At 36.7% G+C, this 26,606-nt stretch overlaps 1 protein-coding gene across 1 annotated transcript; it reads right to left on the bottom strand.

The window, feature by feature from the left end:
* Positions 1-984: 984 nt before the first annotated feature.
* Positions 985-25,074, bottom strand: LOC140155575 (calmodulin-like). Its single transcript, XM_072178481.1, has 6 exons — positions 24,787-25,074; positions 13,004-13,034; positions 12,239-12,382; positions 6,943-7,069; positions 4,412-4,527; positions 985-2,069 (listed from the first exon to the last, which is right to left on the bottom strand). The coding sequence occupies exons 1-6, from the start codon at positions 24,790-24,792 to the stop codon at positions 2,038-2,040; spliced, it is 456 nt and encodes a 151-aa protein (XP_072034582.1). The 5' UTR covers positions 24,793-25,074; the 3' UTR covers positions 985-2,037.
* Positions 25,075-26,606: the final 1,532 nt, after the last annotated feature.

The raw sequence follows: 26,606 nt of genomic DNA, 5'->3' as shown, positions 1-26,606 counted from the left end.
TTCCGCATGGGTAGTATTGATGCACAGCGTTACCTAAATGAAATCCTTATTCCCAATATATGCCTTACGCTTTTGCAATGGGTGAAAACTTTATGCTTATGGATGGCAATGCCTGTCGCACAGAGCTAGGGTGGCGAACAACTTCCCTGAGGAGGACGACATGCAGCGAAATCAACCACGCCCTTCTCACATAGTTGAAGAACTTACTAAAGCACTCCTTATGCCCTGGTAAGATATTGACCAGAAGGGCATCTCACACAAAACCTAGACTCATTGGTAAAGAGGATGGGTGTCCAGTGTCTGAGCTGGCAGTTCACATATGCGTTGGCAAAGTTGTGTATGGCTCTACGGTGCGCTACAATCAGGTCAGCACCACAGCTGTTCTTCTGGCATGAAGATCAGTTCGATGAAGGCGTGTACGAATAGTCTTATCACATACATGAGTTTAGACCCTTGGGTGACCTTGACCACCTCTCCTATTATACTCGCCAGTCTCCCTATTCACCTCTTCTCAATCCTGCTAATGACACTTTGAACCACTCGCATCCTTTTAGCCACTTGCCTCTGGGTAATCCCATCCTTTTCTCTAAACTCAAAAACCTTACATTGCAGATAGGTCAATTTTCCCCGCCATTTTGGAAAGAAATTATTTTTGGCCCTTACTCCAAATTTGTTAAGCATATCAAGAACTTCTGTGCTTTTTTCGGAAAGTGCACAATAGGTGTCACCATTCTGCAGCACTATGGCATTCTCACTCTTTGATATACTCACGAACACAACCCCAAACCTCAACTTACCCACACACACCCCCACATATCCAACATGCACCTACTGCTTGCACACACATTTTTTAAACCATGTGGTGTCGGGAAAAAAACTTACTGCTGCTGCCCTCCAACACGGGAATGGTGTTTTTATCAGCTGTTTTAAACTTGCCGTAGATATGTAGTCTTTTGCAATCGGCAAAGGTCAGTAGCTGTCAGTTTACGAACTGCTGCGATCATACTTTACATCTATATCGATCTTTCCTTAATAGTACCTTTACAAGTTTGATTTACGTTGTCCTTATAAATCACTCGTCGTGTTTTCCCACATACTAACGAAACCCGGATTACTATAAACCGTCCTTATTGATTTATGCGATTCGTCAAGCGCTGGTTTTGCATTGCCAAGAAATAATCGACAACGTCGTCGCCCTCTGTTGTAATTATAATACGAATGGACGGTCCGTAATTAGATGGGGTTTGTTAGTATGCGAGAATCTTGACGACAAAGTCTGATATCATTGAGAACTAGACAATGTGTCGTCTTTTACGGTTTGGGTTTGGTCTGACCGGCGTTTGAAGCCCAATGTTGGCATGCCGTCGAAATATAATACACATACCATAGCAGCCAAGCGTCGTACATTACATGGTGCTTGGCATGTGCGTATATAACATGACGAGATGTCTATAACTGGTAGCGCTCCGTTTGTACGAAACTCCACTTGTTCGATACGGTGAAATATAATTATAAAGTCATAAGTAATCTGGTTTTTGTTGTTATTGGTTGCGTGTCAAACCAGCGGAATATCGAACAAACGAAGAAATGCGATGTTACTCAAGCAAGAGAGCATATCGCACAACAAAATCGTCACAATGATCCAAAGGAATAATCATGATTCAAGAAAAGAAAACACCACACAACTGTTCCACAAAGACGGTGCCAATAAAAATGACGATAGTTGCACGTGTAAAATGTAGCATTCCGTTTGTTATATACTATACTTGATGGACACGGTAAAACATACTGTGGCCCTAACCTATTGAAAGTCATATGTAATCAGGTTTTTGTAGATGTTGATTGACTGAAGAGGTGAAGACTAGATTGAATCTTATCTCTCGAAGTGAGTATCGTATGGAACAAGCGGACGATGGCAACGTAATATCCTTCATCAGAAATGAGATAAGTACATATACACACACATGATATTACAAAGTTACTAAGTGAGATGATATATTATAGATATGTAGTGAATAACTATTATGGAAAATGAAGTCACTTCGGCGCCGTCATCATTGTTACAAATTCTGTGAAGAGAAAAACAAAAACATGATTGTAAATATCAAAATCACACACCTTTCACATTTCAGCTCGGTTATGAGTTTGGAAGCGTTACCTCAAGTTAAGTTAAAATACGGTAGCGCTCACTGTGAGAACATTAAACGAAGATAAAATTTAATACTTTTTACCCGAACGGTTTAGAGCATACATAGGGCAGTTATGCTGCACAGCAAACATGATTCGACCTTTGCAGGAAATTACTCCAGCAAAATCAATCGATAAAGTCTAGCCCATCCTCCACATTGAATGGTGGACTGCCCAAATATGGCACTTGCCAATCAATAATCACTCACTTGAAATCCCCTGACTCGCTCCACTGACCAAAGTTATGGACAGATATGGGAGTTGTTTTTGCTGTTATTTGTGATTTACATATCAGGGAGGTACGAACATTTGCAGATGCCCACCTACTCAGTTTTTAGCCTACATGCCATGTATACATTATTCTTGATTGCCAGCAAGTACAAAACATATCCGTCAAGTGGTTTAGCTTTAATGCCCTTCGGAAGAGAGCGGCCCACAAGTGAGTGATAGTCACTAAAAGTTGCATTCGATTTACACAGGAAATTTTGCAGGCCATGCCGTGCCCTTCCTTCCTTAGGACATGTTACAAAACTATATTTTCTAGAATTTCAGAGAGTACAAAAAATAATGGCTGGTTATTTTTCACACAGTGACGTTAACTAGGCAATGCCCTATACCTCTAACATACACTGTTTGTAGAGGTCACACGTCAATGGTGAGAGCACTGTGTATTGTGTAAAGGAAAATGAACAGTAACTGCAGTATGAATGAAAAAGCTTGATAAATATGAAATTGGGAAAAGGCATAACCTTAACTTTGGCGACAAGTTAAATCTAACAGAAACTTTTAAATTGTTATTGAAAATACTATCATGACTTTGATCCCTACCCTGACTTTATCACAAAGTACAAACGTTTTACAACAATCAAACAATAGACCATTCGGTAATTCCCGAAATGATGTATATTCATACCTAGCGGTAAACGTAAATAGAAAGTAAAATTAAACTTCTACGGTACTCAAATTTAGTACACTCACCGCGTGTTTGAAATTTTGGGGTTTTAAAGCTGACAAGGCCTTAAAACTGGGGGGGCAAACTGGTCGTGGGAAGAAAAATATTGCCCCCTTCGTAGTGCCGCCACTGCTTTGAAGATTTGTTGTTGCTTGTGATGTTGAGACACCTCCGATGACGTCACAGATGTAGATGACCTCAAACATGACGATGTTGTGACGCCGTGAAAAATGGTTCGACATTGGCCCTGTATGGGACAACCTCCTGACCCCACCCCCAACCAAGGTTGCGCCACAACATCTTCTTGTTTGACGTCATCTACATCTGTGACGTCATCGGAGGTGTCTCAACTTTACTAGCAATAACACATCTTCAGAGCTATAACATCCGCTGAAGACGCCGGTTGACACGGTGAAAGCGCTCCGATGAGTGTACCAAATCTGAACAGCGTAGAAGTTTAATTTTGCTTTCCATGAACTCATTACTTTGATTCAAGAGTTTGATTTCGTTTTCGTTTGTTAGTTTTTGATTGGTTTTGTAATTAGTAATTGCAATTAATATGCTTCGCATCTTGTACATAAGACTTGATCAACCCCTTCGTGTGTCCTATTCAGATTTAGATTTTAATGGCACTTTCGTAACTCATGTCAACAATCATCCTTCTAGATGTCGATTTACTAATCTTGTCTGGAATTAGTAATGGACCCACTCCAAACAATAGCGTCAAGTTTTATTTGCAGATTTGCTGTCAGGTATAACAAAATAAATGTACCCATACTGATCAAACATGCACATTTTAAAAAGTAGGCTACAATTGTAAATAGCTGTCACTCTCTTACTCCCGATGATCTATGCCTGGGAGTTACAAATCGTAAATCAAAGACTTGAATCAATGACCTTTTAGGTAAATCCCATAAGTCTTTGTGAGTACACCTGAGATGAAGTCACGCTTGCAATGCGCATGCTCGAAAAACGATGTGCGTATCGGCGCAGCTCGGCGTGACGTCAAATGACGACATATCAGGTGTACTCGCAAAGGCTTATGGGCTACAAAAAGGTAATCTTGGGGTAAAAGCAGGGGGGCGGCAAAAAAGAACGGGCTTTTAAGTCGATAGCGCCGGGGAGAAGCGGCGGCGGTATGCCACTGGTAGTCGAACATGCGTAGTGATGACGTAGTTTTGGTTTCTTTGCAAAGATTTTCGGGAACCGAAATGGTCAAGTATGTAGAACATATACTAAAACTTTCATGATATTCTATCCTATTCTAATCACCTTCATAGTTGACTTGTCCATCGCCATCAATGTCAGCTTCTCTGATCATCTCATCCACTTCTTCATCTGTGAGCTTTTCTCCTAGATTTGTCATCACATGTCTTAATTCAGCAGCACTATAAATGTTGAGATAATCAAATATGTAAATCATCATTAATTTATGCAAATGCCAAATAAAACCGTGGGCGATTTACGGAAACAATGCTCTTCTCGATTTGATATTTTAATACTTAAAAGTAGTTCGCACATGCAGCTTATTAATAGTATTCATCATTTTCATGAACTCGCTACAGCAATTTGCACTTTCAATATCAAATATTCAGCGTATACCCATTCTTCAATTGAATTCTTCTTCTTTTTTTTTTAGTGTTAGTATTATTATTATCATTATTAGAGTTATTATTAGTAGTAGTAGAAATATTATTATTATTATTAATTGTAGTAGTAAGTTGCAACGGTTATGTGCCTTAGTATAATTCTCAGGTCGTAAGCGGATGAAAAGATTGCTTTCATAAGTTACAAAATGATGATAGCAACAGGTTGCACATTTATAATGCATCCAGATTTGGTGATGTTGCCTCCCAGGCACTTCATTAAGCACTAAGTAGGCGAGAATGATGTCTTATCCACAAGAGATTAAGGAAGAGCCTCACACACATGTTGAGCTCATTGCTCACATGCGACCAGCTCAATCAGGATAGTATTACATGACGGCTGAAATTTGCTAGTGGAACACATCAATCAAAGCACCAAGACCTCGGTAACTTTTCATCTAATTATCTTTTGTTAATATTAAACGATGATCTAAAATATGTTTGGACTTTCGGGAAGTCAAATCAATGATGTGGTTTTCGGAAATGGAATATATTAGGTTAAAAACAAGTTTGCTTCGTGTAGGTTTCGCGAATTTCGTTTTTGGGTGCAATTTTACCGCATTTCGGTTTTATTTGTGAAAAAAAAATGTTCAAGCAAAAAAGATAACCTTTGAGGAGGTGCGCTTATTATGTGTACTACGGTTGAAATTAGGTATGTGAGAATTTTGCCGAGCTAAAAGTGGTGTGGCAAGCTTAGGTCAAAGCCCACCCAACACCTTTACACACGCCAATCTACACGTATTTACTGGCAACAGGGACGTCGACATTGTTCTTAACCATCCAAACACGGACGTGTTTTTCTGATTTTCTGCGCCTAACCGGGGACGTTGATCCACTTTACACAAATTATGCACAATTTCTTTTAAACCTATCAATCGGGGACTGAATTTTGTATCAACACTGGGGGCGCACTCTCAATTCTGCTAAACAACTACCCACATCCATACCCCACACACCTTCACACCTTCACACCCCACCTACCCCTAGCACACAGGGGAAATAATACTAACTGTACTTTGCACATTATCATGCTCCTCCTTTGCTTCCAATATCATTTTAATGTTCATATCAAACATCATCTATTCTTGGTTCATTGACTATCTTTTTAAATGGGGAATTACTACATCGCATAATCATTGATTGAAAAGCATTTTAAGCCCAAATCACAGAGTAATTTTGCCGTTTCGTAATAAATGAATAGATACACGAGTCTGTATATTTGTGGGTCATATGCATTAGCTAATTAAGCACCAAAGTAACGGTTTCAGTCGTTTTTAGTTAGTTCATCGGAGGTTGAAGCGGTATCAAATTCCAAGCTAGCTCATTATTGGGTATTCAAAAGCTCAGCATTTTGAGATATTTTGCACTTTTATTTTAGGAAAGGTGAAACAGATATGGGCAGGAAAGAAGTACGTACTCATCCAAAATATCAAAATAAGTATATGTTACATCGATTCTATAAGATAGTGTCACCTCTGTGCTCTTATAAAAAATCTAGAAGACAGCGATACATCTTTATATTTGGCAATAGCTTGTAATACTTAAGTTGCATTTTGATATTCGTATAAAAATATTATTGCTTTACACGAAAAAAATAGGACAGTTTAATAGCAATGATTTTTTTCAGCATAGTATGATTTTTTTTCTTACAATAAACTTCAAACGATTTTCTCAATCATGTTTACTGAAACAAAAAAGTTCATTTATTCATTCATTTACTCACTCATTTATTCATTCATTTATTCATTCATTTATTCATTCATTTATTCATTCATTTATTCATTCATTTATTCATTCATTTATTCATTCATTCATTTATTCATTCATTTATTCATTCATTTATTCATTCATTTATTCATTCATTTATTCATTCATTTATTCATTGTGTTTTTATCTTCAATTTCAGGCCAGAAACGGTTATTTTTTAAAAGAACAGAATCGGAAGAAAATGTTGCGTGTTCTGCATAGCTAGGGCACCCAAATATGGGAAAACTACTTTCAACATGTAATATACAGCAACGAGCCAAAAACATTTGGTATGTATTTTGGGTTACTATGTTGTGCAAATTTACGCTCACGTTGGTACACAAGCATGCTTTATATCACAACATTTGACTTAAAGGGACAATCAAACCAAAATAATAACCATCCATTTACCTTATAAATCCATTGCCATCTTTATCAAACACTCGAAAGGCTTCTCTTATCTCATCCTCCGTGTCGGTGTCTTTCATTTTTCTCGCCATCATTGTTAAGAATTCGGGAAAATCTATTGTTCCATTACCTTTGAAAAAGAAAAGGTTAAATTTCAGTCTCTTGTCTGTTCGTGATTTCACAGAAAATTAGTAAGATAATGTTTCCATAAAAATAAGAATCTTGTCGCAGGTTTGGTATTTGTAAGTTAATTAATATGACCAGATCATACATGTATAACATATTTTACAATGATTTATATTGTTCTTTGATTAAAACACGACATACAAAAAATAATCATTCCCTGTTTGTGAATATTTGATTTAATTACTAATTGATTCTGACGTACTATATTATTCTACGTTGTCCACACACTATGAGGAAAAATGATCTCATGCGCAGTGACATAGTCCAATAACCTCTTTTCACTAATTCTTAACTCAACATTTGACCTCAAACTGTAGAGTACGAGTTTTTCATGTTTTTGTATCCAACAATTTAAACACAGTGTACTGCAAAAACAGTGTTTTAGAAATTGGGGACAAATTAGTGTTTAGAAATGTTTAGATGCTAAACATCTAACATAATCATATTTCATATGATAAAACATAATAAAAATGACATTTGATTAATATATAAACATATTAAGTTTAAAGAACTGTGTCATGGCACATGACACATTGCTTTAGATCTTCGTGAAAACCCACTCATTTTGTCATGCGGTCATTTCCATTGTCATCTTCATCAATGAACTTGAATTGACGCTTGGACTGATATAGTCATGTATATAATTTGATTATACGTGGTATCAACGGACGAATATAGAATTCTATGAAATAAGATAAAGACTTCTTTGTCAAGATGTGAGTGCCAACACAATATTCGGGTAATGACAAGTTTTTCCAAGCTTGAAACAGTGAAATGTCATTCAAATTACTTCCACCTAAAGGTTAATTTGACCCTTTTCATCACATATCGCTTACATTTACTTTACCTTATTCGGACATAAATACCGCAAAATATAAATTTTTACGCACAAAAGGAAAATAATATTTAACGCTATAAATTTAAAAAAATGAAATTCATAATGTCATAGCGAAATACAGCCTGTCTAAAAAACATTGTGCAAGTGAAAAGCGCCCTCTTTGGCAATTAGAAAATACTAGTGACATGATGCTTACATCAACGTCAAGGGTGAAGCCTTAGCTCTTAAATGCCGTTTGTTCTGTTCAATTTGCTTGTTTTAATCTCGAGATATGTTAAGTTAACAACGAAAAGGTAAAATCACAATAATGTGCCTCTTTTACTATAGGGAAGAGGGCTGCACAATTTTTTTTGAGACAGGCTGTATAATTGATGTACAACAACTGATCATCTGCATGCTTTGAACCAACTGATTGAGAAAGATGATGTAACCCTTACACCACCATCAGTCAAAGACTTGGAAGTTCAACTAAATAGTTTGAACACTGAGAGCAGGAAAATTGGACTAAAAATAGACAAAGGGAAAACGAAATACATGACCAACTTTGACACTAGAGAGTCCATTGAAATTGACAATGAACCGATAGAGAAAGTAGACAGTTACAAGTATCTGGGCAAGACAGTCAAAATGGAAGACAACACAAGAGAGGAAGTCTTACTGAGAATCAAGGCTGGCTGGTGTTGTTTTGGCAGGTACAAAGACATCCTTTGTGACAAAAAGCTACCAATGACATTGAGGAGGCATATGTATGATCAATGTGTGTTACCCACCATGACTTACGGCGCTGAAACTTTGTCGACAACTAAAGATCTAGAACAAAAACTCACCACGACACAGCGTGCCATGGAAAGACGTATGCTGAACATAACTTTACGTGACAGAATCAGAAACAGTGACATAAGAAGTAAAACCGGAGTCAAAGACATCATGGAAAGGATCGGTGAAGCAAAATGAAGATGGGCAGGACATGTGGCAAGAAAAAACGACAACAGATGGACAAAAAGAGTCACCGAGTGGCAACCAAGAACAGGAAAGCGTAGAAGAGGAAGGCAAATACGAAGATGGCGAGACGACTTAACAGCATATAGAGGCACCACTTGGGTAAGGGATGCGCAAGATAGACAGAAATGGAAGATTCTTGAAGAGGGCTTCATACTTCTTCTTCTTCTTCTTCTTCTTCTTCTTCTTCCGGTAAAGTGCTGCTTCATCTGGATGAAGATAATCGCACTGCGGAAGCGCACATGCGTGGAACAAGTTGTGACGCATCCTTATCTTGGTGCAAATATATACAAGTGCAAGTAAAAAGTCCTGGTCCTCTGGGGCAGGCTAGGTGGTTGGCCCCAGCAACGCAGTCTTGAATGCGTTGAGGGAAGCCAGGTGAGCAGGATCGAATGCCAGGTTGTTCCAATCTCTACATGTGCGGGGGAAGAAGGATGAGGCATATACTTGAGTGCTGCAGTGCGGCAAGGTGAATCGGGATCCGTGCCCTCTGGTCCTAGTTGATGACTCGGTTAGGTGATCACGCCAGTTGATGTCAACAAGGTTGTAGCGGATCCGGTACATCATTGCGAGTCGGCTTTGGGTGCGTCTGCTCTCCAAAGTGGGCCACTGCAGATCTTTGAGCATGGCGGTGACGCTGCTGGTTTGGTCGTAGATACCAGTGACGAACCGGGCACCTCTTCGTTGCACCATCTCGATCTTGTCAGCATTTCGGCGAGTGTGTGGATCCCATGCTGTTGCAGCATATTCCACAATTGGCCGCACGTACTACAGAGGATGAAACAGCCTAGGTGAGGTGAGGTACAACATAATTATGGTATATTGTCCAAACCGACTACTTTTCTTTAAAAGACTCACATTTTAAAGCACCTGTATTAATGCAGAAACTATTTGATTTCAATTATAATTTTAATGAAAACATATTATAGGTAAACACTTTAATCTTATGCATGATTTGAATAAACGAAGATTGTTTTTCTTTATAATTACCAGCTATTTTACCACAACCATCATCGACAGGATAATGGTGTGAATCAATATAATTAGATTATACTTTACGACACCTTTTGTGGATAAACTGGCGAGAATTGTATTTATTATTATATGTTTCGTATGCTTTTATGACGACCTAGTGTATCCAAACGCACCGTAAACCATCAATTTCGCACAAAGTTAACCATTGTCGTACTAAGAGAGGTGTGAACCCTCTAACAGAGTTACACTGGTGCACTAAACACTTAAATAAACGTCCAAATGACTTAAACTAATCTTAATTCCATCATCATTCGCTTAATTTAGTGAAAACTACCACCTTACACCCAGCGGTTAGGTGCTCGATTAAACTTCCCGCATCGCGAAGGAGGGGTTGTTGAGGCTAACGGATATTTACCTATCTAGATGATATGAACTCAAACTTGATATTTAGATTAGATTATAATTTTGCCAATGTTTTTTGTATATGATCCTGCGTCATATACTGGGGTACCCAACAGGTGGTTTTGTTACAGTTTGATGTGCAGTTTGGATTTCAAAACACTGTCTCTTGAGTATTCCTTCACTTAGAAGATTCAATTAGTTCTTAAATTCATTCTACATTACTCATGTTTTTATCCTGTTTTTTAATTTTAATTATATTCTTATGACGTTTGGCATGAAATGTGCCAAGGGTGGTTGTGGATTAGGGGGAGGTGGATTAAGGGGAGGGATTCATATCGTAAATTTGATCTAAAAACCCCCATTAAAAATTTGAATCTAGTAAAAAATGTCTAAATGAACTCCCAGACATCTAAACCAAGTAAATAAATACAGAAGGTCATTTAAAAGACTAATACTTGCCCAGAATGATTGTAAATGTGGAAAAAAAGAGGTGGGGTTAAATCCCACCTACTTTGTGATTGGTTTTGCCCGCACTCTCTCATTTTTTTGATTTCCATAAAAAGGTGTCAAATGTTTGAAACATTTAATTTTTTTTACTATGTAACACAAAGGTACCCCAGTTTGTTATTTTCCTAAATGTATGAGGGCGCACTCACAATTTATCGTCATGGTACCATAATGTGGAGGTGCAAGCTAGAACATATTGTAATAATTATTTTGATATCACTTGATAATAGAGGAGAGCCATTAGGTCCCATGACTATAAATGTGGTACCAAACAGAGGGTTTGGTACTCGGCCCCTGTTAGTTAAAGCCATATTATAACATTTGCTGTTGGGGACGCCCTCACTGATTTTTTAAAATTCATTTTTTTACACAATTATATTGTACTTTATTAAACCAATATACCCTGCAAAAATCAAGACTCTAGGTGCTGTAGTTTTGTCAAAATCCGATATTTTGAATAAAGCGCCGGAACCGGCGTCTTATTATTACGATGGAATTATTAGTCGAACGCATACACGATGTTCATAAAACACAGTCATGACAGTATGTTACACGGCGTGCGGGACGGTGATCTACACAACAAAGGGTCGTACCATAACATGACCGAAGGAGTGGTACGTATTGGCGACATACGCGCTGGTAGTAAATTCCAATTTTCTTTGCTTTGACGTAGTTGTTCGGCTCAATAAAAGGGGATATATCTGACAGTAAAAACTAACATTTTATGTCAAAGAAATGCTAATCTATTTTGTATGATAATGTTATAATATTGCTTTAAGGAAGTAACCACAACATACGTCAGTAAAGACAAAGGTCCTTTACCCTGGGTAATATAACACCCTCGTTCGACCAAAACAAAAAGGCAGGTCCAATACAATAGGACTTCTTCTGATGAAGATGTGTGTGTGTTATACATTGAAAATTCAAGGTTATTCGAATTTGTTGTGCTGAAAGTCAGTTTGACATGTTGTGATTTTCGCGAACTGCCCAAAGCACATTACTATAAACCGCTCTATAATTATAACCCGTGAAGTATTTCGATGCGAATATGGTAAAAATTACATCTCACTGCAAAACAAATCCAAACGATAACGTCGCCGTCTATAGTCGTCATAACATAGAGGTGTCGGTTTTATAATTATCTGGGATTCGTTAATATGCATAATATTCGGTAATCACAAAGAATATCAACAAATATCATAACATTAAGGTCCAAATGTCTCATTTTCAAAGGCATAGTCTATTGACCTGCATTCAACACAGCCAATCTTTGAATATACACACATGTTGGAGTAGAACTGTGCCATGACAGATGAGTATGTTGGACATCCTAGTGTGAGTAAAATCATTAAGGTGAGTTTCATTAAAAATGTATGAACCGTAATGACTTACCATCAGCATCTACTTCATTAATCATATCCTGTAGTTCTGCCTCAGTAGGATTTTGACCTAGCGATCTCATCACTGTACCTAACTCTTTAGTTGTAATTGTACCGTCGCCATCCTTATCAAAGAGGGAAAACGCCTCTTTGAATTCTAGAAAAGGAAATACAAAAAAAAACAACCCCGTAATATTCTTGATTTTTTTTTTCTTTTACGGGTAATTTACATAGCATAATAAAGAGTATTGATGGCCTTGGATAACTACTTAGAGAAAAGTATTAATATTATTATTGTAAGTTTATACGGAAATTAAGGCGAGGGACGGTTAGCTACTTACGTTTTCAGCTTATTTCGTTCAATTAATTGCATCATTATTATTATTTAGGAGACTTTGTAAATATATTCTTATAGTTCCTTTATAGAGAATTACAAAAGAACATGTCAAAATCGTCAATGTTTGACTGTAAGCACAGGTTTCGCGCTCCACGAATAAAATTACAATATACAGAATAAAATACCACTTCCTTTATCTTCATCATTCATGATAATTTGTGATTCTTAAAGGTCATCTAGGCAACAAGATCTGGGAGGCAAGTGTAAGATAAATACATGTAAACATGAATGACGCCGTCGCAAAAAATGTGGCAAGTAAGTCGGAAATACTGGCGCGTCTATTCCAATCATTCTTCATTTCCAATACAATAATAACTGACTCATAAGATTACTAGATTATATTGATAATAATATTTGTTGTTATTATTTTGTAATATCTACCTGCTATCTGATCTTCTGTGAGCTGTTCCGCCTGCAATAATAGATAAATAGATAAATAGATAAATAGATAAATAGATAAATAGATAAATAGATAAATAGATAAATAGATAAATAGATAAATAGATAGATAAATAAATAAATAATGCACATTATGTTGCACATAATTTGTAGTAAGGCTACCAAGATTGGTCTTATTGTGATCAGGATAATTAAAGGGCCTCTTTTTTGGTCTTCAGTAGAAGTTCCATATTACCTTCTTATGTATTCTGAAAGCAATATTGTAAAATTCCTATAAGAAATACAATGTAAAGCTGTCACATAATAATTGTGTCCACTTAATTTGGACTCAAACATATACAGTAAAACAAAGAAAATTGCTATCTACAGCGCCAATGAATGTCACTGTGTCGATGGAGACTGAAGTCGGTCCTTTCGATATGTTATGACCTTTCCGCGCAAGCCATGTACGTTTTATTCAAAATCTCAGATTTTATAACAACTACAGCACCTAAAGGCCACTTCCAACCAATCAAATTTTCCTCTAAGCCCTTGGGTCGAGAAATAAGAAATTGGAAATTCTTAAAAACTTTAATAACGATTCCCAATGTTGAAAATTTTACACTTGCTATGAAAAAATAACTGTTGTATAACACCTCTAATACCTCTAATATGTTCACATATAAAGTAGGTAATGGGTTTACGCATCCTGCACAAGAACATATAAATACAATGGGGAACAATAATGGCTGTCTACAAGAGGTAACTGAAAATAATTCAAAGCAAAGGATGACAGTTATCCATCCCAAAATGTTACAATTAAAGCCATAATGTACGATATTTTAAAAGGAGTTTGATCATTTTGTTTTTCAAACCTGATATTTTGGCATATTTGTAATGTTTACACATGTCCCAACTTACATCTAATTGGATTCAACCAAATTCATTGCGGTTTTAGGACAACAGAGCAAGTTTGAATTAAAGTCACAATTGTGACTTTAAATCCCCCATAGAACACCACAATTAATCGGCTAAGATAGTGAGTTTTCTTTCATTTTATCTCATTCATGTCATTAGTTTGGTTTCAAAAATGACCAGAAAACTTTCTTGACCATTGTTACTATTAATATTTAACATTCTTAGTCAGTGGGAGTGGTCTAGTTCGTAGACACATTCCTGATTGGACAATCGCATGATTTTGGGTGCCGTCTATCAGGCCGTAGACGACCCCACGTCATCATGCGTCTTGATAATCCGTAAAACGCGTGTAGAGATGCGCGTATGTATCGCGTTGGATGCGTAGACTAGTGCGGAATACGCGAACGCGCTAGCAGTACGCGCAACAGAATACGTAAAGTTGTAAACAAGTTTCGTTCATTTTATAATGAGGGGAGTTTTTATGACGGTAACTTAGTTTTTGCTTTAAAAAAATTGCTTACAGTTATTAAAATAATATTTAACTGACTAAGAATGAGAATAAACGATAGGAATTTTTATTTTGCCTATCCTCTACCTATGATAGACGACAGGCATCCACTACTCAAAATATTGGACCTGCCTGTCGTCTATCACACGGTAGAGGATAGGCAAAATAAAAATTCCTATCGTTTATTCTCTAAATATTCGGCAAAGAATACTCAAATTAAAATTTGATCGAAATCGTATTAGACAACATATACACGAAAGCCGCATGTGACTCGAACACGCTGCCTTCCGTTTACTACAGTCGGTCTACTCTGAAGTACAAAGTACCGATGCGGACGCACACGTTGTGCCGACTTTGAAGGCACGCATACCTGCAGCAGAGACGCAGTACTGCGCACTGTTTACGCGCTGTATACGCGCGAGTTGTCACTTTGTACTTCAGAGTGGGCAAATTGTAGTCGGACGCCTTATCCATTAGGCCACCAGCTACCACTGATAAAAGCAATGAAACTAGATATTAATGTAGGCAGTCGGGTCATATGCAATACAAACAACGAATATTACGTAAGGACACAAGTACAGAAGATCAATAGCTTTCCCAGCATTCAACAAAAAACACATAACACAATTCTGTTTATCAGTGGGCGCTGGTGGTCTAATGGGCAAGGCGTCCGACTATAGCAGTCTAGGAGCAAAGGGTTTTGAAAAATGGTTGGGTTCAACACCCATGTCAACAAATATTTGATACCATGAGGTGTTTAGCATGGTTAGTATAGACCCTCTAGATCACTGCTAGAGGGGTACTGGACTCCCAACGTTTTTCGCTAAAGGTCACGAAAGGTTGTTGAAGGATATATCAAATTACTCGTCTGATGACAAGGAAAAAATGTATGGTTTGTGCTATTTACGATCTATCGTTATTGAGTTATCCTACAAAACCCTCATTTTTTGGGCTAAATGACATGTATTTGGTTGTACTTGGATCACAATTTCAACTTTCCCCGATTTGGGCAAAAATGGTAGCAAATTGTTTGTGTAGCTGATTAGAATCAGAAAAAGAAGGTTTTGCTTATCTAATGTGTTCACTTGCTGAGATAGAATGCAAAGAAGGTCACAGGACCACTGTTGATCTCTGACTTCCATTGCACATAACAAGTAAAGTAAACAATTTGTATTTAGAAGGTAAGTTCTATACCGTTTCTTGATTCTTATATCAAGCTGAGCAATTTGCCACCATTTTTGCCCAAATCGGAGTAAGTTGAAATTTTGATTTCCATACAACCAAAAAACATGTCATTTTGCTTAAAAATGAGGTTTTTATAGGATATCTTAATAACGATAGGTCGTAGATAGATAGCACAAACTATACATTTTTTTAATCCTTGTCATTAGACGAGTAATTTGATATACCTTTCAACAAGATCGAAGCATTTTCAATTTGTTACCCCTGTGTGACCTTTCGTGACCTCTAGCGAAAAACGTACCCTACAATTTGAGTCCACTACCCCAGCAGTGATGTAGAAGGTCTATCTCAACACCTCATAGTATTAAACATTGGTAGACATGGATGATGCACTCAATCCTTATTACGGCCCGTATGAGATTTAGCTCCAAGACTATAGTAAACGGAAGGTTGTGGGTTCGAGTCCTGTGCTCGTACACTCCTTGCTTATTTCAATTGGGCTGGATGCCAGTCGAGATTTCGTTCATATGTTGGCTAGTTGGGTTGGCCAAATGTTCCTTTTCCCTCTTAAAAGGGCATTTCGTGATCCACAGCCTCATCCCCCCCACTTTTCTCAAAAAAAAGTTGAGATTTTTATATCACTGGAAACCTCTGGCTACATAATGTTTATGTACAAAATATTTCTTGCAGATTAATTCGTTTAGCACAAGATATCGTGAAATTTGAATTTCGTTCTGGTGCACCAGAACGAAATTACAACGCATTGTCTAAGGAACAGTGTAATACACATAATCATGCATAACTCGCGAACGCAAAATCGGAATCAACTGAAATTTTGGGAATAGGTTTTTTCGTGGATATCTAATGAAAAATGACATAAATAGAGGATGCTAGGATCACGAAATACTCCTTTAATACTGAAGTGTTTCTATACAATGTATTGACTTAGGAAGAATTTCAACATGGGGGGGAGTGTGTGAAAATATCCCCCTCGGAGTCAGAAAATTGGGCAAAATATCTTATCACAATTTTTTAAGTATGAACTTGAGATTATAACCACATCTACTGGACTTACGTTTTTATGAGGGTAATATTTCACATCCTATCTCGGATGCATCATCAGGCCAACTGATGTTAAAGCGGCAAAAGTTCGTTGACCTGTGAAGAGGATGTTACGTCACAGGTCGAAGATGAGCCAAACCTCTGAGGGATCTTCTTGATCGCTGAACAATAGGCCCCTGCCAAGTTGTGTCTAGACCGCCTCCCTTGTTAAGTGAAGCTAGGCTCCTCCCGTTTAATAACATAAATCGCTTCCTTGACTCCTCTCTCAAACCACCTGCTTTCACTTTTGCCGCGCCAACATCAGTGGGCCTGATGATGCATCCGAGATAGGATGTGAAATATTGCCACTCATGAAAACGTAAGTCCAGTTGATTTGATTATAATTTATAATCTCAAGTTCATAGTTGTTATTACCTGGATGAATGATAATCTGTATAATCGCACAATTTGTGAACTTCACCTAGGATTATTGGGGGGGCTGAAAGGTATTACAGCACCCGCACAAAAATTATTGAGGGGCTGAGCCCCCCAAGCCCCAGTTCCTAAGCCTATGCAATAGTTATGTAGTGTCATGTGTTAGAAAATCATACGATTACTATCAGAATAATGTATAGATATCTGTAATGTAGTTGCAGATATATAAAATTGTAGAAGATAGTGTCATTAATAGTAGAATATAATATTTCAGCCTGTCAAAGTATGCCGTACTAATAATGAACGCAAATTAATAATACAATTTTGATATTTTTGTATGAGTGACAGCAACTATTAGCAAAATTGGTTGTCATAAAATAGAAATATTAAAATTAGGGAAACAATAATGTTTAGTTTGCTATTGTGCCAAATTACAGAATGATTTGACCCATGATCGGATGGTTGCAACACATGCACACATAATGATACACACATTCACCCCCCCACACACACACAAATACAATACACATTTTTACATAATCATGTTTTCATAAAATCGAATCAATTTTGACCGCTAAACTCAGGTATTGAACTCATGGTCTCTTCATTTAATGGTACTAAGTTTGTACTTTGAATCTGTTTATTACAATGCTCAAAATCATTGTTGTTTGCTTAGACATGAACAGTGGATGTTTTAAACAGACCATTTGTACCACTCTATGCACGTCACGACTGCTGTAATGATTTAAGAGCGTCTGATAGTATAGTATTTCTGCTTTCAATAAAAACAAATAACAGGTCTAATGCATTAAATCTTGATGGCCATTGTATAAGTGTAGAATTATGAAGGTATTATATATAGCATTGTGAACTTAACATCGCAACTGTTTCACATAATTTATGAAGAGCTTTGTTGCAAAACCCCTTGCATCCACTTGAGCAATTTTGAGAAAACATCAAAAAATCATCAAAAAAAGTACTGATAAATGGGTGTTTGTAACAGTTTTTGGATGCTTGGGTAGGATGAGTATCCCGCCAAACACTGCTTTTGTTGAAAAACCCCTTATATCAGTGATTTTTTGATGATTTTTTGATGTTTTCTCAAAATTGCATGCTCAGGTGGATGTAAGGAGTTTTTTTGCAACAAAGCTCTTCATATACCTGTATACCATTGGATATTTGAATAAAATTTACTAAAGCAAAACATGTGTTCTGTAAATTTAAATATCTAACATGTTTAAAGTAGCATTTTAATATGTAAGTGACCTTGTCAAATCATGCGTTAGGACATCTCTCCGACAGTTATTAAATGGACGCAATTAATAATCAGAATTGTGTTTTTTTATCATGGGTGGCTGAACTATCCAAAATTGGTTGTTTTAATATTCAAATGTGGCTAACAATGATTACACTGTTTGGTCAATTTGGCTGCTGGACCAACTTAAAGAGCTGATACCCCGTAGCTCACAAACGCAAGGTAGGTTGGCACATCACATGCACAGGTACAGTTTCACACACGCACCCCTACCCCCACATACCCATCACACACCCTATCCACCCACCCATAAGCATTGGACGAGTAATTATTTTTATATTTAAAGGACCCCTTACACAAACAAAATAAATGCACATTATATATTCTTACACAGTAATGACTCCATAATTCGACAATTTCCGCATTGGAACTCTCAAAAACATCGAACTCATGGTTTCTTCATCAATGGTAAATTAAGTTCAAGAATCCATTCATGTTAAAACCATATTTGAATAAAGGGACTTTTTAAAATTAATAAATCTTAAAATAACATTACAGTATTAGTGAACTTTTAAAATAAAACTATTCACATGAAATAAAGATCAATACCCCTGGATCAATACGAATGCATTTATACATTGAAGACATAATTACGAGTGCTAGTGAAAGTAAAGATTCAAGTTACATGTACTTCTTATTGTTACTGTAATTGATTTATCATAATTACAAGGTGATGATTCAATTTTAGTCCAAAAATAATTGTACGTATATATAAGTAGATCGGCAGGGAACAGTATGTTTGCTATGCAAACTAAATTGTAATGAAAGGGAAATATTAAAGTATGTTGAGGTCGTTTGATTGCTAGACCCCCCGGGGGGCACATCAAAAAAAAATGGTGGGTATGTTCCCCCAGAATTTTGAGGTGGTGGGTCTTTGGGAGCTGACAACGTACCGGTAAAAGGGGGTCTTTTGGAGCTGCAAACCGGGCTGCGAACAAATAATACGGACTTTTGGAGCTGGAAACTGTCAATATCAGGGGTCTTGCTTGGCTTTTTGGTTGAAAATCGCCTGAAAAAAAACCCCCAGAAATATGAGGAATGAGCAATTTTTGGGGCTTTTAGAGCTTAAATTATGAAAATCAAGGGTCTTGCGGAGCTCTATATTTTGGTCAAATAAAGGGGTCTTTTGGAGCTGTGAAATCCAAAAGGGGGGTCTTTTCGGGGAAACATACCTGTATGGTCATTTGTGTTAAGTGCCCCCCCCCCGGGTGCTGGACCAACCGGCTAGAGCTCATATAGCTCATACATAATCGGAAGATGGTCCACTTGCACACACAATACCCCTCGCCTGACCCCCATTTACATCCCCACTGGGAGGAGTCTTACTGGTTTAAGATACGGGGATGTGCCACGGTTTGGGGGTACCTTTTCAGCGATTTCGGTATATATGGGTGGGTTTTCAGTAGAGACCAATGTGCTCAATTGAGTGCATTGCGTCAAAAGTGCCCATAAAAGTGCCCATAAAAGCGCCCAATTGGGGCAAATATGGGTGGTATTTGGGTGAAACATTGGTATACTGATGGGTGGCAAAAACAGCAAAAAGTAGGTATAGAGAAGATCAGCATCCGAAAGTCTGCGTGGCACATCCCCGTACAAAAGTTTCGAAGACCCCCCCTACGCACCCCCCATGCACCTAATGCACACCGCAATTGTTTTGCACATAATTTATAATTATGATTCTATATAATTGGACGTTATTTTGACCTGGTACACCCGGAGCTCTTACGAGTAATGACATTGAACACAAGGTCTCTTCATTAATGTAAATTAAGTTTCCACTTAAGTATCTATTCATGACAAAACCACTATAGTTCACTTAAAATTGAGCAGTGGATGCTTTAAACACGACCATTGCTTACAACGTTATGACTGCGGGTTAGAAATGAGCGTCTTGCTAGTCTAGTGTAATGTTTGCTCCTTTCAATATGCTCAATATAAAAACAAATAACAAATCTAATGCATTAACGGACAGGGATGGTCATCATGGTCATTGTGAAATATATAATCTTTAAGCCATTACAAGAAACATATACCTATATCAAAATGACCTTACCATCGAAAGATTGTAACAGGCATACTGAACTAAATATTTGAGTACCGTCAATTGACTAAAAGGAAAATGTTGTTCGACGAGTTCTACACATTAATAAAACCATTTTATGACCATATGCAAGTGAACTTATAAAACCATACGGTAGCTCCGGCGTAATAAAAAAATTGGTTGTTATAAAATGTGAATAATTAAAATAGGGTAACAAGGATTGCACTATTTGGTCAATTTGGCTGCTGGACCAACTTTAAGAGCTGATATAGCTCACAATCGGAAGGAAGACACACAATACTTACACGCGTGTACCCCCGGGGGTCAATCTCACACAAACGTGCTACATGTACCACCTGCGTCCGACAACCTCTGAATGTACCTTAAATGGCGTGTCGCATATATAGCATACAATCAATGTTGTCCCTAAATGACGCTGATTTGCGCAAATATATAATGGAAGAGCTACATCTTAAATGACGTATAGCTGATTTTAAACAAACATACTTTTTTTCTACATTCTAGATTGCCAATCGAAGGATTTGGCGGTTAGAGATCTCCTAAATGGCAAACCCTTCTAGAAAATGATCCCTTTTCCAAAACCACGTCAACACCGTGTAGTGAAAAGAGCGGGAAAAGAGACCCTTTCGGCGTTTTTCTTAGACGCGGGCGTAGCAAGACATGTGGTTAGTGGCCCACTTACCATTAAACGCATTTTGGCGCACAATTACGATTTTCATAATTAGACGTAATTTTGACCTCGCAGCTCTTAATAATATTGAACTCATGGTACATTAATGGAAAATTAAGTTTCTACTTAAGAATCTATTCATGACAATATCATGCTCAGAATCATTATAGTTCTCTTAGACTTGAACAGTGGATGCTTTAAACACGACCATTGTACCACTTTATGCACGTCACGACTGCGGTAATGAATTACGAGCGTCTTCGCTAGTATAATACATGTACAATGTTTGTTCTTTTAAAGGAGTATTTTGTTATTCTAGCATCTCTTTTCATGGTATGTTTGAGTAGATATCCACGAAAAAGTTGTCCCCAAATATTTCAGTTGATTTCGATTTTGCGAGTTATGCATGATTATGTACATAGGCCACTGTTCTGTTATTTTGCTCTGTTAGCAGAACATAAATACACATTTGACAATTTATTTCTCTAAGTGAATGATTCTGCAAGAAATATTTTGTACACAAATATTATGTAGCAAGAGGTTTCCGGTGGTATGGCATAAAAATCTTTTTGAGAAAAGTGCACCTTTAATAAGAAAAAAAAATAAAGATCCAACATATTAAAAAGCAGTTAAAATCAACCAAGATGGTTATTGTGTACGTATGAAATTTTAAGGTAGGCAAAGATATACATAGCATAATTACCATAACATCGAAAGATATGACAGATCTATCTACTGTTTAAAATATTTGAACAAAATTCACAAAGGGAAACAATTTTGATTGGTGTTCAATGAGTTCTATAAATACATCTCTAAAATAACATTGAAGTAGGTGAACTTAAGTATTATTCTTATAAAATGAAGACTAATGCATATGCATTACAGAGGACTTAATTAAGAGTACAAAAATCAAGTTACTTCATATTATTACTGTGTACTTTACAAGGTCAAGATTTCTTTTAGTCCGAAAATTGCATAATTATAATATTATAATGCTAGTGTGGTGTGTATAGGTAGACAAGTAGCTGTGTTTTTCACAACGGCACAAGGAACATATTAACCAATTATTATTATTTCTTACTGTCACATATTTCCCCTAGAATTTCTTCAATCAATCATAATTCATTCATTCATTCATTTTAATTTTCTTAAGGATTGCACAGTGTAGTAAGATGTTATGTGAATATTAATACTGCTTATTATGTGTAAAATGTGAAAGATCCAGAAAAGGAGTATGAGAAAGATTCAAATTGAATATTACACTGAGGGAGGGTGAGTTTCAAAATAGAGTTAGTTAATGCGGCAAATGTGCTAATTTCATTTCAAATTCATCCACCCCTGTGGAAGATATTTCCAAAATCTGTGTGGACTTTAAATGGATTAGCCCATTGAAGACATTAGTAGAAGAAGTGCCTAAGTGAAATTGGCGAAATTGTCTTTTTACACCCACTTTCTTCTGTTGGCATAGTTGGTACTCTGTATCAAAACACAACAACAACTACATTTTTCCAATGAAGTATGCGTTTAATTACAGGATCCAGATGACGTGGTCAGGGCCGGATTTACCTTTTTGGGGGCCCTGGGCCAGGCCAAAACTTGGAGGCCCCAAACGCACCGTGAGGAAGGCATGTGCACTCAAGTAGCCAAGTTTTAGATTTTACTAGGACATTTGCGCGCGAAAAAAATTCAATTCAAATTTTTGTACCATATTTTGGTTAAAAACATGGTGTTCGGCAATTTTGGGTCCCCCAAAATTTGGGAGCCATGGGCCCGGGCCCATCCGGCCCTATGGTAATTCCGGCCCTGGACGTGGTAGATATTTCTGACCTGTTAAGTTAGGAATGTTGTAGATTATTACATACCTTTAAAATCCACAAAAAATACAAAATTTGACGAAAAAGAAATCATGCTAAATTTCTATTATATCTGTTCCAAATCACGGTAATTGCCCAAATCTGGACAATTTTCAGGACTGTTTCTATCAGTGACACATTTGTAAGCTTTGTACTTCAAACTAATTTTTGGGAAAAAAACCTGCAAATGCACCCCAAATCTCACAGTACCCATCTTTCCATGCACTAAGACCCACCGGGAAAAATATGTCACCATTCTGCTCCATATCATACCGTTTTGATGGCACCATTGGGATATTCCAGCTGAAATTCATACACCCCTTATGAAAGACAAGACCTTAATCTTCCGCACAGGGAGTGTGAATTTCAAACGAGGTTACCTGAATAAGGTCACACCTATCACATGGGGTGTATGTATTTCAACAGGAATAGCCCATTAGCAGGTGATATGCAGTGTATTATTTCATTTTGGTAATTAGATACAACCATTATAAATTAGTTAGTCTACACCTACTAATAGATCTCATCAACGGTGGTGCAATTTATTCATGAAAATATCCATCATTTATTTTCGACATAATTAATCGGAAGCTAATAGGATAGAAAAAATGGAAGTATGTTTGAGTGTGCGTCACTTTTTTCATTTCAGAGTGTGCTCGCTACATTTGTGTCAATTTTATTAAAATATACTTTGTAATCGTAAAAAAATAAACAGTGACACAGTCTGGTCCATGGGGGCCAAAGGAGGCATTTTTGAAAGTTGAGTTACTGTAATCATTACATCATACAATAGGCTATTATTTACTGAAAACACCAAAGGTCTAGCATACTTGGTTCTAAAGTTATGACGTTTTTAGATACCTATTTTCTTATGTATTTTATTGTTTTTTAACTGACATGTTTTTACCTATCTCAGTTTCAAATTTGCCGCCTTTGCTCCCCATCGTGTCATTATATATTTATTATATAAATAAAACAATAATTAACAAACCTTTCAATATGTTTAAGAAGTGCATGTCGTCTTCCATCATTACTTTATATAATACAGGTAGAACCGATAGAAAACTTCGGCTAAAATTAATTTTCTCCACAAAAACACTGAATAATGTTAAGCTGTACTGTTAGCATTTGGAAGGGACACTTCGTAGTCCACACCCTTATCTCCCACGGAGAAATATTGCAAAAAAGGTGAATTTTGTATACCATCAGAAACATTAAACTGTACTTTTTTGCAGTTTCGGCCGTTTGGCAAAGACCATGAGAACATTATGCAATTGCAATTTGTATTTTCTGTGTGCCGACAGACACAAATTGGCCATTGGTGCACTGTAATACATGCAATGACGTGTAACTCGCAGATTCAATGTCCTATATAATAACCTGAATAGAAATACGTTTTTTTCGTGGGTATTAATTGAAATATACTAAAATGAGGATGCTGGAATTACGGAATGCACCTCTAGATGAAACGGAAAAGAATACGCAAATATCCAAGCAGAACTGGCAAAAAAATATCCCTGCCCCCTCCCCCCTATGTAATGCTTCAGCCGCTACTGCATGTTATTCATTATATTTATTATAAGTAACTAGTAAAAAGACCCAGCAAACAATCAAACATTAAAGAAAGAAACCATCAAAATTATATCCAGGAAAGAATCCTACCCGGAATAATACTCGTCAGTTTACTTGCAATTTAATTTATAGCACTTTTAACATTGTTTAAGGTACATCATTTTATTTACATCCATGATAACACAGATACTAACATAAATCATAGAAAGCGAAAATACATAATAACTTACCATCATTTACACGACTGTCCACAACCTTTATATTTCCCAAAGTAGGCCGCTGTAAATGTCGTACCTCGGTGCCGTGTATTTCTCTACTATCTCTCTGGTTAAGTAGTATTCCTCCACAAACTAAATGGACGTCGTCTCCACAGTGGATGCTCTATTGAAAACCACCATTAATTAGAAAATAAAACAAATTAAGACTGTGCAAGGGTAATTTCAGAATACTTATTAAATTATTTTTCTGATTTGAAAGAGTTCTTTCACAAGCATAGAAAACGCCTCGACGTCGCTAGATATTTCTTGTCAGCATGTTAACCAACACGTAAAGTGAGAACAAAAATAGTTTGGATCTTCCAAGTGGTGCGGGTGTATCGTGAAATGTGAAGATAGACATTTAGGAGTATTCATTTTAATTTTACCGTTATACAGAAGTGTATGTCTAGAACGAAATTAAATCGACATTATTTTTCATTTGTATTATTTTATTTTGATTGATCTACTGTTATTATACTTGGCTCGGGAAATATATTATCCATCACCGTTTCACAATTCCGAGGGTCGGTCAGTATGGTATATTTTCATGGATATCATAAAAACTGTACCTTTATCTTTCAAACAACACATGTAATAATTATATCCCAGCAAACACAAAAAACAATTGACATCATTCGCAAAAGGTTAGAAAAGGTTCCCACAAAACGTTTAAATGTCGGGTTATATAAAGGGTATAAAACGTTTTTAGAACATTCAAAAAACGTTTTTTGATAACTTACTGCAAATAAGTGGTTTGCAAAATATTTGGCAAAAAATGTTTGCAAAAAATGTACAAGTCCATATTTATCTTAAAACATCGTGGTGGCTAAAGCCACGGAATACCCAGCAACTTGTTTCACGCGTGAAAACGAAATGTCAAATATTTGCATATAGCATTGTACAGAGACAGAGAGATGGATATATATGAACAGTCTGTCTTCTGATCTTCAATATTATGTAGGTAAGTGTTCTTAAATTAATGTCATACGCTGACATTTTGTATATAAAATGACCCATAAATATTCCACAACAGCAAAGTGTTTTCAATTTAAATGGTTACTTGTTCAAATAAAAAGCTATCACAAAAGACACAAAGAAAAACTATTATTAAATCCTCACAGCAATGTCTTTTTTAAAAATCATATGAAATGACATTATTTTTTTTAATGAGCAAAATTTCATTAGAAATAGAATAACGCATTGTAGACGACTTCATGCATTCCACGTTTTCATCTGTAAATATGGCGAATGTTGCTATAAAGGGATGCATCAATATGCAGAAAGACAAAAGATGTACTTGAATGGGTGTTCTTTTAAAATCATGACACTGACTCACGGTGAATAAGTATAACGGGATCCCTGTATAAAGTATAGCATAGAGGAAATAGAGTGCATATACAAATCCTTCATAGCCATATAGTGCATCAAATTCGTTTTTTAATTACACAGCATACTACTGCGAAGCATGTAATTAGTCATTTTGTTTTACCTCAGTCATTGTAATATTTTATTAGACATAAGAATTTCCCAGAAGTGAGTGCAAGTTGTAATAAAGAATAGAAGTAAATGATGGCAGCATGTCATGTAATAATAGAACGCTGAACACGGAACAATTTGACCACTCTTCAAGCTTTTTATTGTTCACCAGCACTGAACAATAACGGATGATTTAATATAATGTGTTTTCGCCATTCGAGAAAATATCAGTTTCCAGTCAACATGTACATTAAGGGGGTACTACACCCATTGATTTTTTTGCATTTTTTTGCATTTTGTGAAGAAATTACAAAAAA

The sequence above is a fragment of the Amphiura filiformis genome, chromosome 1 (assembly GCF_039555335.1).
Source record: "Amphiura filiformis chromosome 1, Afil_fr2py, whole genome shotgun sequence".
Taxonomy (NCBI): domain Eukaryota; kingdom Metazoa; phylum Echinodermata; class Ophiuroidea; order Amphilepidida; family Amphiuridae; genus Amphiura; species Amphiura filiformis.
This window is presented reverse-complemented; position numbering and strand designations above follow the sequence as displayed.

Bases quoted from the DNA above. Each gene is read 5' to 3' on its own strand.
- LOC140155575 (XM_072178481.1), bottom strand. The intron at 12,383-13,003 runs GTAGATATTACA...TTCCTTTTCTAG, and splicing joins CACAGAAGATCAGATAGCAG to AATTCAAAGAGGCGTTTTCC. The intron at 2,070-4,411 runs GTGATTAGAATA...TTCTCTTCACAG, and splicing joins TGGACAAGTCAACTATGAAG to AATTTGTAACAATGATGACG.